The sequence below is a fragment of the Myotis nattereri genome (assembly GCF_964212035.1).
Source record: "Myotis nattereri genome assembly, chromosome: 2".
Classification (NCBI taxonomy): domain Eukaryota; kingdom Metazoa; phylum Chordata; class Mammalia; order Chiroptera; family Vespertilionidae; genus Myotis; species Myotis nattereri.
Window position 1 is genome coordinate 201,350,830 of NC_138076.1, and position 18,691 is coordinate 201,369,520.

Below are 18,691 nucleotides of genomic sequence, written 5' to 3' on the forward strand. Positions count from 1 at the left end.
CTTTGCTGTGTGTGTCAAGAACTTTGATAACTGTTTTCATTTATATCAGCCCTCATAGCAACCTCTTTTAATAATAGCCTCACTTTTTAAGTGAAGAATTAGAGGCTTGAGAGGTATGTTAAGTAATTTGCCCAAGAGAGCTAAGTTAGCAAGCAGCAAAGGTGTCTTTCTCTGAAGTCTGGAGTCTCTGCTCTAAGGACTGTGCTATTCTGCCTGAGAAAAAGAGAGAGCATTGCACCAAACTCCCATTGGAGTTGACATTTACTGTTTCTTCCTCACATTGTGAAGAAAAATACTAAACTAGTGTTGGTATTTCATGCAAGACATTGATACTATCCAGTTTTGACAACAGTTAGATCAAAATCCAGTAAGTTGATAGTATTTTCAATTAATGCGTGTTCATTTATAGAAACATTAAAAATTTTAGAACAAACATTTTAAATTGTATTTAGTGCATTGTGGAGAATTTTTACAACGTCATCCTATTATTTGATCTTTTCTATTTTCTGCTTGAGCTACTTTTTAGAAATCTAATTTTAGTCTAAAATTGTTCATACACATCCATGCGTGATTGTTTCATGCAATCTCTCTCCTGTGCCTCACTGTCTTTTGTCTTTGGAGAGAAAGGTTAATGATCTATAATTCAGTTTTGTCCTATAATTCTTTTAAATGTTGTCTTCTTCACCAGCTTCCCATGATTATTCTTTACTGTTGGGCATAATATAATTCTTTCACATTCTACCTTAGAAATGCCCAAATATTTTCCTAACTGGAAATTTATTTTATCAGTGATTTGCTTTCACCCTGTGTCAGAATCCCAGAAAAGAGTATAAAGAAAATGACTCTTTGTTTTTTTCTCCTTTTACCTTCTGTTTAACAAGGTTTACTTTTTAGGTAGAAATGTAAATGATTTAAATTTTCTCTCATTCTACCATTTACTATTTTGTGTTAATAGAATATTTTAAAACAATATTAATCCCACATCCATTTTAGGGAGGTATTTTTCTGTATTCAGTCATGTGGCCAAACACATTTTAATTGTTTGCAATTACCTTGGCACTGCCGTTGTCCTTGTGTGCACAGGTACTCTCCATGGTAAAGTAAATTTTTAATGGTCTCCATTGAAATGATAAAATTAAGAACAATGTGTATAAATATAAAGTCAATATAAGGTTATAAACTAGACTTTCTTAGAATGAACTATCTTTTAGTCTCATATAATGGTTTTTTGAGTCACAGGGGTTATGTCTCTGGCTCTGTGGAGCCAAACAGGAACTTATTGGGGAATCCATGTTTCTCTGGCTCCAAAGCTCCAGTATCTATTTCTTCATTGTGCCTTCTCTAACCCTTCTTCTTATAAACTATGCTTTTCTCTTTTGAATTCCTCTGCTATGACACTTAGCCTTTTTCATTTTGAATTTTAGTTAAGTGGGTGTCTTTTTTTTTTTACTTAGACTTCATGAGTCCTGAATTCAGGGCCGATGAATGAATAAACTTTCTATTCACAGGATGTTATACAGTGGCTTACATATAGTAGAAGCTCAAATATCTAGTGACTGAATTAAGCAAATTATTAATATTTAGAACTGTCAGAATAGGGATACTGATATTTTTATATAGTATTATATAGATTCAGTAGTCTTTTATTATATAACTGCTTTTGTGTAGGAGAGGGTGAAAACTAGATTTTAGAAAGCTCTTTTGGTTTATAAAATTTTGCTTTATTTGGACATAGATCTCCCATACAAGTGAATAATTCTTTGGTGAAACCACTAAGAGAACGCATCCACAAGTCAATGGAAGAGAAAAAAATTAAGGTACAATTTAATGAATTGTGAAAATGATAGAAATTGTTTTATTTTTAGAAGAAATACATGAAATTGAACTGGGTATAATAAATATACATTGTGCATGGAACAATAGGAATTAAGTGGAAAATGAGTTATGACCATTTACATGCAGAAACATTTCTTTTATATAATCTTGGCTAATCTGTCTCTGACTTAATCATTTCATGGACCTAAAAAGGAAAGGAATAAGTACCGGCTACCACTGAGTGTTCAAGAAATATCTGCTCAGTGAATGAAGGGGAAATAAAGGAATATGTTTTCTCATTTACATTTCTGTATCTTAAACTGAATCCTAAGGCTGCATGATTTCAGTCTAAAGACATAATGGCAGAATATAATTAATTGTAGATTTTGACAAAGAGAACATTTGACATGGTTCATTGACTAGAGCTGTTCTTTATATTTTCATTTTGTTTTCCTGTTCTCATTTGAAACATTTGTACCTATAAGTAGTCAATAATGTGTTTTTCAAGAGCTTAAAAATTTTTTTGGTCTTATTTTTCAAAATGAGGCTCAATATTAACTCATTCATTTATTCAACATACATTTATTGAATATCTACTACGTGCCAGGTAATCTTTTATGGTGGGGAATTCATTCATTTGTTTAACAAATTTTTCATGTAAAAGTTATAGTTATCCTTAAACTGTCAAATAATTATTCATCTTGATACAACTTTGAGAACTCTAAATTGTATGTTCTTTATATTCCCATTTAGAAAGTTAGTTCCAATTAGCAAAGCTTTTAGTTTTCATCTATTTCATTTATATCTTCCAACCCCATTTAGTTTATTTATACATATTAATAAGTCTTATATTTCCATTGATTATTAGTAGTTGCTAATAACTAATACTTGTGGAATACATCATTGAGTTTTATACAATGTTTCTGTGAATAAAATTTGTCAACTCTTTGTTATATTAACTGTAAGTAATGTAGTTAAGGCATGGGATTTTAAAAAACACATTTATTCTTTGGACTTGATTAGAAATGTGACATATAAATTCTTTAACTTTTTTCCTGCTATGGATACTGACAGACTATAATACTTTCATTTAAAGATCATTGAGATATTTTGTTAGAACTAAGTAAATCAAAATGAAAATACCTGAAAAAATGAAAAGCTTTTGGTTTTTGTTATAGAAATTGGTAAGTCAACTAATTAGTATAAAATACACAGATAAATTTAATTTATAGAGAGATTTAGGAAATTTGGGGAGTAGAAAAGAGATTGTCTAATCCAGTCTCATTTACAAACAAGGAGACCAAAATCCTGAGAAAGAACCTTATTCCAGATCTTATAACTGCCATGATATATTATTCTATGCCAGTGTGCAAAACCATGGTTAAATACTAACGAGATTATAATTACATTGCTTTTGGAACTTAGTAGTGGAGCTGGCTTAGTCTACATAGTCTGAATCTAAACGGCAATAGGGAATTGAGGGAATTGGTGTTTGTGATTATATTTGATAGTACAGTATTCTTTATAAAAGCAAAGTGTGAAAATAATTGGTTTAGACAGGTGTACAGCTGAACCATGGCCAGATAGAGTACTTATTTGGAATAATAAAAAAAATGTTGCTAATATTTACTACTGAGTAACTATGGAAAAGTAGTTTAACAGCTAATTACCTTATTATCCTGTTACTTTTGCTCTTTCTGCATACATTTTTTTTTTTTTTTTTTTTTAGTCATGGAAAGAAAATATAATTTACACTTGAAAAACTGTCTTGGAATGAGTACTCACTGCAAAGGTAGAAAATATTAGAGAACTTAGAATGTGGCTGTTGTAGATGATACTTGATTGTGAAATATCCATGTCATTATAATGGGGCAAATTAACTTTTTTTATATTTTTGTTTCCTCATTCAAAAATAGTAATAGATACTCCTCTGAACATAAAATCCTATTAAAGCCATTATGGAAAGTATTTATTAATATACTAATTTTAAGTCTTCAAGTCTTATGTCTTAGTGTAGCTTTTAGGAAACTTGTTTATTATGGGCAAACAAATTTTTCTATGAAGGAAATCGGAATCTTCTTCCAGAACCTTTATGGTTTTGGTAGGAACCAGTAGAGAATGTTTTCTCCCCATTTCCAAGCAATTTATACAAGTACCCTTAAACTTTTTTTAAAAAAAAATTAAATTTATTGGGTTGACATTGGTCAACATGAACATATAGGTTGCAGGTGTGGTTTTCTATGTTACAAGATCTGTATATTGCACTGTGTGCCCACCACCCAAAGTGAAATCTTCTCCTGTCACCATATATTAGGACCTCCTTATCCCTCCATCCCCTATACCTTTTCGCTAAAAAATTTTTCAAGGAGATACTTACCTCCTTATATCTCTGTAAATAAATTTGTTTCATTCCTTCCAGCTTGATGTAGCAGTATTTTCAACATCAGGCACAACTGAAAGGTCATATTTATGGGCCTTTTTCTTACATGTATGTCAGAATTATCATCAGTATTAACTGACCTAATAACTTAAGTGAGCTGATCAGGAAAATACTGGATCTTTAAAACATGGAGTAATCGAGACAGTGGAAATTTGGACTTAGGTCGTGTGAAAAAAATTGACTGCTATAATGGTACCTTTGTAAGCTGCCAGGCAGTCCAATACTCATGATGTTAGGAAATTCTTAATCAAATATCCAGGTTTAACCTTTAGGGTATTAGAAAACGCACTGTATATTCAAATTAAAATGGATTTAGTTCAACTCATAGAATTTCCCTCCCCTTAAAATGAGTACAGAATAGTAAAAACTAGCAAATATATTCACCAAGAGCAAACAACATAGAATAATGTAATTAGATATAATAGACTTCAAAAATGATGGCCAAGGACAGAAACAAACGATTTCAGAGTGAAGAGGCACAGCATGACTTAATGACTTAATCTACTCTAGTATTCAGATATACTAGTGAGTTGACAAAATCCTGAGAATTATCATAATATTTCCAGAACTGAGGAGCCAACTAAATGTGTGTGTTCTTGTTTTTCTTTGTTTGTTTGTGTGTTTTTTTCCTTTCTTGCCAGAGAAATAGTAGAAATGGCAACTGTATTGTAATGTGGATAAATGTGGAAAAGGAACCCTGGGACTTATTAGTACACACTTACTCTATTGTGACATACTGAATTGGGGAAATGATGCAAATGATCTCCTTCTATTTGAATGAGAAACAGTCCCTGAGCAGGGGTAGCAAACCTTCTTAGAGTACATATAATCTATAATAATAAAAGTGTAATATGCTAATTAGACTGGACGTCCTTCCAGACGACCTTCCAGACAAAGCTGGGGCTGCAAGGGAGGCCCAGGTCCCAGGTGCTTGCCTGTGGCTGGAGGGAGCTCTGGGTCCTGGGTGCCGGAGGGAAGCCGGTGCCGGCAGCCAGGGAAAGGAAGACCTACTCTTGCATGAATTTCATGCATCGGGCCCCTAGTGTCTAATAAACTCTTAGAAGAGAGTGCAGAACCCAGACATTTTTTTCAAATTGCACATTTTCTCAGCTGAACCCTACTTCCGCCTCTGCCATTGCTCTGGCTACAGAAAAAAAAGAAGGATAACAAAGTATGCAGCCTTCAAATTGTAACTGAAGAGAAAATAAAATGCTCTCAAATAAGGAGGGAACAGAATCAAGAAATCACTCCCAGACTTGGAGGCTTCTGTTTCTAACTAGGATATAGTAGGTCATAGCAGAATGCTATTTCTACTGCAAAACAAAACAAAAGGCAGAAAAAAATGGGGAAAATATATCTTAAAGACATAGACAAGCTATGTAACCAAAGCAGTTTAAATAAACTAAAAACTCTGAGATGAGCTAGCCATTATCAGCTGTTTCTTCCCTGGGGTTATTTGCCAGTGTGGGGAGCGACCCGAGGATTGGTATTGGCCCATATAAAGGACCTCCAGAGGAAGAGAGGAACCAACAAAGATCTTGGGTGTCTTGAGAGGTTGGCAACAATTTGGAAACTTCAGGAGCCCTGAAGTTTATTTTTACCTAGCACACATATGCCAAATTTCCGGAGCTGAGAGTAAGTCTAAGGAGCCTCCATCCAGTGCACTGACATCAGCTGTGATCTGGAGGCAGCTGGGAGACAGCACGCTGCTTGAGGAGCAGGACCTGCCTGGAACACAAATATCTCCTTCTCAAGATATTTGCCACATTCGGACACGAAGTGAGATGGAAGGCCCAAGAGCACAGTGTAAAACTCTGAAGAACAGAGGCCATAGACATACACAAGGCTCTCAGCTGAAAGCCTAGAGGGCCATTCCTGAGGAAAAAGAGCCAGAAATTGAATATGCGTTATGATTTCTGCAACCCAGCTCTGACCCAGCTCAGTCCCTGACTACCTTCACTGTGTCTGCCTAGCAGATGCAAGGGAAACCCTTCATCTGGAGCCTGTGCAGTTCCTTATACACAATATCCAGCATTAAATAAAATATTCTAGAAATGAAAAGAGGAAGGAAGATTTGTCCTTTAGTCCAGAGAAAAAACTAACAAGTGATCCAGATATTAGAATTAGCAGACAAGGAATTACATTTTTTTTAATATGTAAAAGATGGACAAAATGGAGGATAAATTGGAGAATTCCAACAGAGAATTAAAATCTATAAAACAGAGCCAAATAGTCATTTCAGAACTGTGAAAACGTTGTCTAAGAACTCAATAGATGAGTTTAATAAATTGGACATAGCATTGTAGCACAAGTGGACTTAAAGATAAGTCACTAGAAAAATCTCCAAACTAAAGCAAAGGGAGAACAGAATAAAAAAGGAAAAGAGAAGAGCAGGACACAGAGAAAAAGTCTAACATTTGCCTATTTAGAGCCCCAGAACAGGAGGAGAAAGTAAGATGGAAACAATTTTTGAAGATATAGTGATTGTAGTTTTTCCCAAAGCTTAATTGACTTCACATCAGGTGGTTGTTAGTAACAAGACATGGGGAACACATGTAAGGTTTCCTTTACTAATACAGAGTTACGTATGGGTTCTAATATTATGGACCCAGCAAGCACAAATATCCCAGAGTACCTTGAGAATCCATTTGTAGCACACAAAAGTGCCACAGGACGTGAATTGTAGATTTTTTTCCCCTAGAGCAGGGCTTTTCACTAGAACTTTCTATGGAAATGTTCTGTATTTGTGCTAACATTGTAGGTGGTAGCCGCATTTGGCTACTGAGCGCTTGAAACGTGGCTACTGCAACTGAGCAACTGGATATTTTAATTTTACTTAATTTAAATTAATTATCTACACATAGCCAGCATATTAAACACCTGCAGTTCTGGTAGATTAGAGATACCCATGAGTGCAATAACTAGAAACCCGTAATAAGTAGAGGAAACGGTGTGCTAACCATGATAAATTATAATAAATAGGATTTAAGTTGGCAGAGAGAATGGAAGAGAGCATTTTAGGCTGAGCAAACAACCTGATGAAAGTATTAGATTGCTTCACAGGTAAAAGACTGTGTATTGGGCAGTTGTACAAAATACGTGAATAAAAAATGTGGGACATGGTTAAGGGAAGTGTGGCTTTTGTGGTTTTAAGAAACAATTACTTTTTGTGGGGCTTATTGTAAGGATATGTGCATGAGAACCAGAGAAAGGCAGAATATTTAAGAATTTGAAGGAACAGTTGATGTAATGGAGCTTTCGGACTTCCACTGCACAGTTCTCGGTGCTTCTATGGGATTTAGCTTTTCTCTGCATGTATCCTCTCTCGTTTCCATACCAGTGGTTTCATTACTTTATTGAACAGAGTAGAGTTTACTCTGTACAGATTTTTCTATCTCAAAGCTTTTGTCCTCAGGGTGATTCGGCTATTCTTTTTTAAAAAATTTATCTTTATTGTTGGAAGAGTTATAGATATTCCCTATTAAGCTACTCTTTGCCAGTCTGCTTCTCTCATTTCTCTATATGTGGTTTCCTTACTCTCTTTTAAAGAGTAGAATCTATTCTATACATCTTTTTGTACCTCCACACTTTTGCTTACTCATGTGTCTGTTTCCTCATACCTTTCACTTGCATACACCAGTTAGAAGTCTGTTTTAATTTTACTTAATTCATTTAACAAACATGCATTAAATGCTTCTCAAATACCAGGCTCCGTTCTAGACATTGGAGAAACGTTAGTGAACGAAACAGACAAAAGCCCCTGATATTTGTGGGTCTGGGGTACAAGAATCTAAATGGAAGCCCCTGACCTATCCCTGCACCCTTCAACCCTGGTTCTGTTCCATACTCTTAGGGACACTCCCTCAAGAGGTGTACATATCACTCTCCATTGCCCATGCCATGAACAGTCAGCCCACGAGCCTAGAGGAAGAGACTAGTGCCAACCCAGTGCCTAGGACAGTTTGTGCAGAGAATTCTGGGCCCCAGGAACTTGCAATAGGATCTAAAAGCAAGGAAGAATCTATTGACTACAGCAAAAACACATTTAGGGCAGTGAAACAAGGAAGGGCATAGAAGAAGCAACAGGAGAGCCTAGACTGGGCTGCTTTGGCTCACTGGGAAGTCAGAGAAAAGGGGGCCTTGGAGACAGGTTTGGGGGTGAGCCCTGGATGAGTTGCTGCTGCCCATTGCTCCCCTGCTTGCAAGTGTCGGGGGCCCTTGGAGTTTAGGAGATAGATGTCTTTGGGAGAAGGAGAGAGGAAGGGGATGGAGGGGCGCGATCCCTGGAGGCAGAGCTCTGAGAGTGTGTTTCTTTGGATATGTTTTGGTTTTAAATAGGATGGTCAGTTGGGGTCTCTTTGAGAAGCATAGACTTTAAGGGAGTCAGCAGCATTTTTCATTAGAATGAAGATGGGATTTTTGTATTAGACTGAAATAGAAATTCAATTAGGAATTGAATTTGTTTTGGTTGAAGTAATGAGTACCTACTAAGTGTCAAGTGTACTAGACATTTTATATCCTTCATCCTAATGAATCCTTGCTCAACTCTAGAAAGCATCGTTTTCCAGACTCGACAGCTAGGAAGTAACAGAGCAAAGGTTTGTATTCAGGGGTAAGACTTCAGAGTTTATGCTATTCCTAAAGGGTAAATAAAGGCAGAGTAATTATAATGAGGGCTCATACAAAGATAATGCTACTACTTAGGTCAAAATATTATCTTTCTGCTATTTAGCAAAGTAAATGAAATTTCACTGAAGAATAAATGGATCATATGATATATTTATAAATTCATACGCCACAAGGGTAGCAAATCTATTCTTTTAAAAATGTGATCATATAAGAACAAAAAGATAAATTCAGAGTATTTATTTTTAGTTACATATTTAAGAGGTTGGTTAGGAATAATTTCCTTTTCCAAACTTGATCTATTTATCGGGATAACGGCTTAGAACTTTCCTTTTCTTTGTAATATTCTGAGAGTGCCTGCAACTTTTCAATATTTTGACTCGTTTTAACTGGAGTCAGGCTTTCCTATGTGAAGTACTATTTTCCCCAAACTGGGAACCTACTAATAATTTCAATTTAAAAAGAGCTTGTGGCAAAAGGACTTTTCCAATTCTTGGCAAGTTTGAAGTTCATTGCAATTTTACTGTGGATAGAAAGCTTTCCAAAGGGGGGAAATCACTCTACAAAGGAAAGCTTTCAATCCTTGTCTCTCATGTGACTGGAACATAAAATGATTTTAACAGCCATGTATGAATCTGGACATTATTCTTAGTTGTTTAGGACTTCAAAAGCACTTTCAAGAGGGAATTGTTTTTGCTTATTTGTGATTCCAAATCAAATACACAGAGAGATTTGGAAGATTGGCAACAGGAAGTAATCTCAGTTCTATGTAGCCACTAATCTTGTGCACAAAAATTCAACTTTTATGAACAAAGGAAAAGCATTCTCTTTTAAGTTATAAATACAAGCCAATGTAGCTTGTATTGTTTTAATAACTAAAATGAAGACGCTGATTGTAAGGTCAATTTTTGAGCTGCATTCCAAGAATCATTTTAGAGTTGGCCTAATTCAACGAATTTCTCACTCTACTGTCTTCATATATGTTATTACATTAATAACTGCATAGTATCAACATAGATCTAACGTTTATGTAGCCCTTTCATGTATTTAACCATTTAATCCTGGCCATTTTATGAGATAAATTTTATTCCCACTTATATGTGGGTAAGTGAGAAGTTTAGAGGTTTACTGAACATCATCTAGTTAATAAGTGATAGAGCCAGTGTTAGAAGCCAGGTGTTTTGACAGCAAATCTGGTGCCTTTCCCTTCACATCATTGCTTTGTGTGCGGATTTCTTAGCTGGACATTACATTGTTGGCTCCAATCAAGTTCGTGATGAATTAAAATCTCTAGATCTTTTTCATATGTTGTTTTTAAGTTAGGCTCTCCTCATCCTGTACATCTGTAATTGATATTTTGAACTTAAATACAGGAATTTGTTTATCCTCATTCATTTTCATCTTATTATTTTCTACTTAAGGTTCTAGCCATCTGAGATATTTTCAATCTTGATTTTGTTATCCAACTTATTTATTATTCTTTCCAGCTGTGTGTCAGCAGCAACTTTTATAAGTAATACTTTCTTTAATACACTATGTGCCTATCACTAGTTGGAACTTAATAAGTAGTAATTAATAAAAAAAGTTTTTTGTGTAGGGTAAGGAAAAGAAAACCTACATATAATCTTTTGTACCTAAGTATTTCAAGACTATCGTAGAACTGTTGTGGTTCTCTCTTATGTTTTGATATGTTTATAATATTTTTCATGGTAAAAACAAAACAGTTGTTAAATATTTTTCTTTCATACCTGAATCCAGTCTCAGGATTTTAAGAATCTATTGCCTTGTAACTCTAGTTTTCTGAAATTGCTCCTGATGTCACTAAGGTTTAAAATTTCCTGAGGAGAGGAAATCTAGTTATAATAAGGAGGGCTGTACCTCTTATTTTGTGACTGTATTTACATAGCAAAGAAAGGTTGTTTTTTTACTTAGATGTATGTTAAAAATTAATAAAAATAGCACAGTTTTCTAAAGAAATTGTTTTTGTGCTAAACACGAGATTGAGAAAACATTGATTGTACTAAGTAATATAGTTATTGTATTTTTACTTAGAGAATTTTTTGGGTGGTGCTGACTTTGTGGTGTGAGGCTAAAGTCCCCTTAAGTCGCCCATCACTATCTGGATACTATGGGAGTGACCCTAGCCAGCCACTTAGCACTCGTTTGCCTTGATGCGCTTACCATACTTTGTAACTCTTTGTAAGCAATACATTTATAATTCTCTATAAGCAATGACCCTGGTGAAATGAAAGAAAATTATGTAAAACAATAATGTCAACAGTTACTACTGGTTTTACAGATGGGAATTTTTAGATAATGTTACTATAATAATGATCTGATGTAATATAAAGTTTATTTTATTAGCCAAATTCACTTAGTAGTTTTGTTAATTGCTTTAATTCTGTATTTATGGAATTAATAAAGTCCAGAAAAGGCTAGTTAAAATCTTCAGTTATATTTTTGGGCATCTCATGGTAGAAACTATATAACAGTAGTTGCATTCATGCGGATTCATGAAGCTATGGGATTGTAGTTTCATTATTGAGCCTACTCTAACTTTAAAAATATAGTTTTGGTCTTTTGCATTTTTACATTTAAAAAAAATTTTGTATATTTTTGCGCTCAAATGGAAGGTACATTCCAATGGTCTAATTCTTAATTAGATATAATTTTTAGTGATCTAGGAAGTGGAGGTTCTCATAGATACCATTAGTCAGAAAGATATAAATTTGTCATGCTGAGAAAACTTGATTTTAAGAAGCAACTGTACTGGGGACTATTCTGATTTCTTCTAATCTAAACCATAATCAGTGGATTTCACTGCCATTATCTTTGCAAATATCTCAGAAGGTTAATTCAGTATTCTCTGAATATATAAGCATAATATAGAACTACTGAATATACAATATAAAGTTCTGCTGTTTTAGACTTTATGAACTGTGTCAATAAATTTCCAAAAGTAACCTTCTGCATAATGTGATTATGCTTTGAAGTGTTAAAGTTCTTTCTTGAATCATTTATTTGACATTTAATCTTTGTCTATTTCTGGAAAGGATTTGGGATGAATTTGGATTTGGAGAAGTCTCCTCATAATAACAGTGTCATTACACATTAGATGTAATTGTCGAAATTTGCTTTATCTGTATGAATTACTTTGTTCTGCAATTAATTTCTATCCCCAAAACAGCCACTGGTTTTATGTTTGCAGAATACATTTCCAAAACTACTCCCTTGGCATCCTTTTCAGTGGTTAAGAATTAAATTTAGCTTTCTAATTTTCTCCTACTTATAACGTTTGAAGATAAATGTAAGAGTGTATTTTGAATATTCAACCATTAAATCACTTGGTCAGATTTTCCTAGAATGACATATTTGAATCATCTTTCTTATTTTCTTAAATATTCAAGTTTTTAATCAAGAAATAATGCCTCTCAGTACCATTTTGTTTTCTTTCGGTTTATTTCTTTGTTAGATTTCTATTTTTGTTTCTTTCATCCTTTTTTCATTATCTTTTTATCTGAGCATTTCTCCCTTTCTTAATTTCTTGAGTTACATATACTGGTGTTTGTTTTTCCTGAAAGAATTGTACTCTGTAATTCTTAGGATGAAGAACTTGTATTTATTTAGGATTATGTATATTATTATTAAATTTATCATAAAACTTTCTTTCCAAAGCAGCTCAGACACAGGAATATGTAAGAAAGGCCTCTTAAGAGTCTGAAATTGATCTTTCTAAACTGTTACAAAAGATATGAAATATATATATCTTTGGTATTACTAAAATGCTAGTTGTAACAATGAATGAATTTGTAAACTAAGAAACATCAGGGATTAAAAGTTCTCAATGAATAATGAAATTTCTATGTGAAATTTTTATGATATCTTGATTACTATAGAGTGTATTCCTACCTAGATGAAAGATAAATAAAAATAAGAATAAATTGTATATTTTCCTCTTTCTTCCCATTGCCAGATGAAGCAAACCTTAATTAGATCCCAGTTTTCTTGTACCTATAAAGATGACTGCCTGATAAGCAGGAATACATGGAATAATGTTGATTCAGCATCAAAGCCATTGAATGTTCTTCACATGGAAAATGACCTTTCTGGTAATTGACCTTATTTGAGCAATTAAATAGCAATTTAATTCCAGTATAGGGTTTTAACTTAAGTGAAACTAGATTTTCCCCTCACAAAGTATAAAATGTGAAATGTGAAAGTGTCTATTTTTAAAGACTTGGGCTTATTTAAAAAGTTAAATCTAAGTACAAATTTATAGACAGGAATAGGACACAGTTTGATTTAACTAAATGTATTTAAGAAATAACTCTTACATTTAAAGATTTAGTGTCATGCATTTAAACAAAGCAAATATTTGTAGGGATGAAAGTGATATGGTAAAAGGAAAAATAATTCTATTTAATAATAGACAAACATGGTAATTAACCGTACCTCTGACACGCTTCCCATTGGCTAATCAGGGCGATATGCAAATTAACTGCCAACAAAGATGGCGGCCGGCAGCCTGGCAGCTGAAGCGAACAGGAGGCTTGTTTTCTCCAGTGATGGAGGAAGCCAAGGTTCCCCACCTGCCGCTGCCGGCCTCTGAGCTGCACTCTAAGAAACAATGTTGCAATTATAGAAGCCAAACAAACCCCAGAAACCTGCTTTCAGCCAGTGCGGCCTCAGAGCGGGAGCTGCAGCAGTGTTTCAATTATAGAAGCCAAACAAACCCAGATACCTACTTTCAGCAGCCGAGGTCTCAGAGCTGGAGCTGAGCCTCAGAGCTAAAGCCGGCTCTCAGTTCCAGTGACAGCCATAGAAGGTAAATAAATCCCAGAATAAAAAAAAAAAAAAGAAAGAAAAAAAGGAGAGGTTGGGAGCTTCAGTCACCCACCAGCCTGAAAACGGCCCTCAGCCCCTCACCCAGACTGGCCAGGCACCCCAGTGGGGACCCCCACCCTGAAGGGGGTGTGACCAGCTGCAAACAGCCATCATCCCCTCATCCAGGCTGGCCAGGCACCCAAGTGGGACCCCCACCCTGATCCGGGACACCCTTCAGGGCAAACCAGCCAGCCCCCACCCATGCACCAGGCCTCTATCCTATATAGTAAAAGGGTAATATGCAAACTGACCCTAACAGCAGAACGACTGGGAATGACTGGTCACTATGACACACACTGACCACCAGGGGGCAGATGCTTAATGCAGGAGCTGCCCTCTGGTGGTCAGGGCACTCTCACATGGGAGGAGCTCTGCTCAGCCACAAGCCAGGCTGATGGCTGCCAGTACAGCAGTGGTGGTGGGAGCCTCTCCTGCCTCCTCAGCAGCACTAAGGATGTCCGACTGCAGTTTAGGCCTGCTCCCCGCTGGCAAGTGGACATCCCCCGAGGGCTGCTGGGCTGCCAGAGGGATGTCTGATTGCGATCTTAGGCCCAATCCCCCGGGGAGCAGGCCTAAGCCAGCAGGTGGTCATCCCCCGAGGGGTCCCAGACTGCGAGAGGGCACAGGCCGGGCTGAGGTATGCCTCCCTCCCCCTTTGTGCACAAATTTTTGTGCACCGGGCCTCTAGTCTAATCTAATAAAAGAGAAACATGTAAATTGACTGTACCTTTGCTACGCCCAAGCCACGCCCACCAGCCAATCAGAGCAACTATATGCAAATTAACCAAACCAAGATGGTGGCCGGCTGCCACGGAGCTGGAACAGGCAGGAGGCTTGGTTGCCCCGGCGATGGAGGAAGCCAAGCTTCCTGCCTACCCTGGCCGTCTGTGGCCTCCGCTAAAGGCAACAAAGTTTCAATTATAGAAGATAAATAAATCCCAGATACCTGCTTCCAGCCAGCCTCCACTGGGAGCTTGGGTGGCTGGGGGCCGTGGCCAGCCTGCAAACAGCCATCAGCCCCTCACCCAGGCTGGTCAGGCACACCAGGAGACCCCCACCCTGAAGGGGCTGTGGCCAGCCTGCAAACAGCCATCAGCCCCTCACCCAGGCTGGCCATACCCTCAAGGGGTGAGGGTCCCTGCTGGGGACCTTGACCAGCCTGCAAACAGCCCTCAGCTCCTCACCCAGGCTGGCCAGGCACCCCAGCAGGGGACACCCCCCCCCCCGAAGGGGCTGTGGCCAGCCTGCCAACAGCCATCAGCCACTCACCTAGGCTGTCCAGGCACCCCAGCAGGACCCCCCCCTCCCTTAAGGGGGTGTGGCCAACCTGAAAATGGCCCTCAGCCCCTCACCCAGGCTGGCCAGGCACTCCAGCAGGGACCCCCACACTGAAGGCGGTGTGGCCAGTCTGAAAACGCCCTCAGCCCCTCACCCAGGCTGGCCAGGCACCCCAGCAGGACCCCCACCCTGATCCGGGACACCCTTCAGGGCAAACCAGCAAGCCCCAACCCATGCACCAGGGTAATAATGCAAATTGACCCTAACAGCAGAATGACTGGGAATGACTGGTCACTGTGACATACACTGACCACCAGGGGGCAGACACTCAATGCAGGAACTGCCCCCTGGTGGTCAGTGTGCTCCCACAGGGGAGGAGCTCTGCTCAGCTACAAGCCAGGCTTACGGCTGCTAGCACAGCAGTGATGGCGGGAGCCTCTCCCGCCTCAGCAGTACTAGGGATGTCTGACTGCAGCTTAGGCCTGGTCCCCACTGGCAAGTGGACATCCCCCGAGGGCTCCTGGGCTGCCAGAGGGATGTCTGACTGCCAGCTTAGGCCTGGTCCCCTGGGGAGCGGGCCTAAGCCAGCAGGTGGACATCCCTCGAGGGGTCCCAGACTGCTAGAGGGCACAGACTGGGCTGAGGGACCCCCCCGAGTGCACATATTTTTGTGCACTGGGCCTCTAGTCTATAATAATAAAAGCATAATATGTTCATTAGACCAGACTTCCTTCTGGACATCCTTCCAGATGAAGCTGCGGCAAGCGGGGACCGAGGCAGAGGCAGGAGCCAAGCCCCTTGCATGAATTTCGTGCACCGGGTCTCTAGTGTGATAATATAGGCGTCATTTATAGCATTATTTGAATACAAATCATAAATTTTTTAATACTCTAGCCATTTTTAAAGTTTATTATAAAACTCTCATGTGTAATAATACTAAATATTATGTAATTCATTTCCTCTTTTCATCTTGCATAACAAAAGGTGTAAATTCATCTGTTGGAAGACCAACAATTGGAACAAATCCTGGAAATGTTCATCTGGACAGAAGTAAAGATGAAAAAGTAGAAAGAAAATCCAGTAGTCTGACAGGAAATAAAAACTCAAAAAGGAAACAGGTGCATTTAGATGATGAAAACATTCTCTGTGATAATGGAAATGAACCACCCCAATATAAAAATGTTAAGATACCTAAGACATCAAATGATATGCAGAATAAATTGGATGGCAAACTAGCCAGAATAGCAAAAAGCAACAAGTGTGCTGCCAAGGACAAATTGATTACTGGCCAGACAAAGTTAACTCAGTTTTTTAGACTATGAATTTGTCTTTTATGTACTTTAGATTCATGTATGTATAAAACCATTCACCAAAGGCATGTACTTAATTTTTAAGAGATCAAGGTGTAAATTATGATGCTTTATTGTTATTTTTAAAATTCTTTATTGTTTAAAGTATTACATATGCCTCCTTTTCCCCCCATTGACCTCTCCCCAGATACTCCCACCCCCTAGCACATGCCCTCACCCTGCTAGTGTCTATGTCCATTGGTTATGCTTACATGCATGCATATAAGTCCTTTGGCTGATCTCTTACCCACTCCCCCATCCCCTGCCTTCTCTCTGAGGTTTGACAGTTGGTCTGTTTGTGATGCTTTGTTATTTTGGTCTCTAGAGCATATGTAAGATTAGTATGTTAAGCATTGTTTAAAAAATACAACTAAGTCATAGTTATGCAGAATACTCACAAAGTTTAATGTACAAATAAAGCATATCATTTAGGTTAATGATATCTCTTTATACTGCTTTCTTTTAAAACAGACATTTAAAATAATATAAGTCATAGTAACATTAAGAGCTTTTCCCCCCGACAGGCAATTAAATGATTTTGTTTTCTTCTGAAAAGATCATGTGGGCCAACAGGTATCAGACTTGCCAACACGGTCGATAGACTCTTCCCAGCATACACCTGATCACTGAAAGAAAAAAAAAGGGTTTAAATTGCTTAAAGGACTATTATTATACACAAAATTTATTAGAAATGAAAACAATGGATCTAATATAGCTAATTTGGAGTAAATCAAAATTATGATAACTAATTAAATGCTTTTTAGTTCCACATATTTGGCAGGAATCACTTAATAGAAAAAAGTGTGATTGAACTATGGTCTTATTTAATTTTGTTATGATTGGATCCAAATTCAGTTAAACTCAGAATTCTATTTTATGGTACTAAGACTTAAATAATTGAATTTTAAAAGACTACTCACTGTCAAAATCTCTCCTTCCTATAGGAAATTTAGCTGAGTTTTCTTCATCCCCAGTTTCTCTCTTTTCTTGTGTTGATTCAATATTCTGAACTCCATTCTCAGCTGGAAAAGCTACAGATCCTTTTGGCGCAAGATCAGGTTTTATAGCCAGATTCAGTTGCAGACCATGATTCAAGAAATTATGTTTAGAGCCTGCGTTCTGTAAAAAAAAAGATTGATTTGCATTTTTGCTGTCTTATTTGGAATGGTAATATAATATAGTTGCATGATATTCTTATTGATTAATTCAAAGGTGACTGTTTTGACTTTTCAAAAATATCTTAGATATTTTTAAATGATGAGTTGTTGTCCAGGATGAAAGAACAACCTGGTATGTATGAAATTTCATCAGTTGTCCTAATGCATATTGTGGCTATTTGCATATACTTCTGTTTATAAAAGTATCAACTTTACTTTCAAAGCACCCATAACAATCATTCAAATAGTCATTGAAATAAAGGACAAGTCAGATTGCCACTTACCCTTGAATTTTTGTTTTCCTCATCATCCATGAACCCGCTCTCATCATTTTTATATTGTGCCAGGGAAGGAGCAATGACTGATTTTTCTGCAGTATCTTCCTTCTGAAAGGCTTTCCCCAGCCTAAATGTGTTAAATACCATGTCATCTTCTAAATTTCTCATGGACTTGGATGCTGAAAGGAAAATGGCTTGAGAAAGCAGAGAAAAAGTTAGTATTAATGTGTAGGAGGAGAGACTCATTTTTGCCATTCTTAGTTCGATGTTTGCATGGAGTCAAAGATGTGTAAAATGGAGAAAATTTTCTCCACCTGCTTTGTGAATGATTCCCACCTTTATATATATTTCCAGCCTGAATGGAAAGCACTTCAAAGACAGACTTTCATCACTTCAGAAGTGATTCATCAGGTAGAGCTTATCTTTTGTTTAGCCGCTAATACCTACATTGTTTGGGTTTTAGTGGCATATTGTTTTGTTTTGAGTGGGAATTTTCTCAGAATCTGATTACGATCCTTGGTAGAATGCTCTCTGTTGAGCAGATTATGGTCTCTTGAAAATGGGTGTTAATTAAGGAAGACCACAGGACATCAGGCTCTCCATATTCTTAGTGTTTGCTTCTGTTTATTTTCTGGTTAAGATATTAAAACCAAAGTTATTTCGCTCGATGATAAGGATAAAAGTTTTATTTACTTTTAATCCTGATTAAGTTGAAATAATCTTCAAAAAGGATTTTCTTTCATAAATTCTTGATATAGTAGTCTTTGATGATTAAAGTGTATATACCTCTCAGTATGAACAAAATCATTCATGCTATACCTAAAATTGACCTGTCAGGTGTGTTTTATCTCTGCATTTACAAAA

At 37.1% G+C, this 18,691-nt stretch overlaps 2 protein-coding genes across 23 annotated transcripts in view; one reads left to right on the forward strand and one right to left on the reverse strand.

Moving 5' to 3' along the window:
* PARPBP (PARP1 binding protein) overlaps positions 1-16,833 on the forward strand; it is a gene marked incomplete at both ends in the record, with an annotated part of 43,231 nt that extends 26,398 nt beyond the window's left edge. For 13 of the 22 annotated variants that reach the window (XM_081082407.1, XM_081082428.1, XM_081082418.1 and 10 more), the window contains 3 exons: positions 1,736-1,817; positions 12,855-12,990; positions 16,028-16,833. In XM_081082407.1, coding sequence (XP_080938533.1) covers positions 1,736-1,817; positions 12,855-12,990; positions 16,028-16,365 — 556 coding nt within the window. The remainder of the gene's footprint in view (positions 1-1,735; positions 1,818-12,854; positions 12,991-16,027) is intronic. The other 9 variants (XM_081082409.1, XM_081082416.1, XM_081082417.1 and 6 more) reach the window with 2 other exon arrangements.
* A 135-nt stretch (positions 16,834-16,968) lies between these two features.
* On the reverse strand, positions 16,969-18,082 carry PMCH (pro-melanin concentrating hormone; the record flags this gene model as incomplete). Its single annotated transcript, XM_081082431.1, has 3 exons — positions 16,969-17,018; positions 17,313-17,511; positions 17,834-18,082. The coding sequence occupies 3 exons, from the start codon at positions 18,080-18,082 to the stop codon at positions 16,969-16,971; spliced, it is 498 nt and encodes a 165-aa protein (XP_080938557.1).
* Between the last annotated feature and the right edge of the window lie 609 nt (positions 18,083-18,691).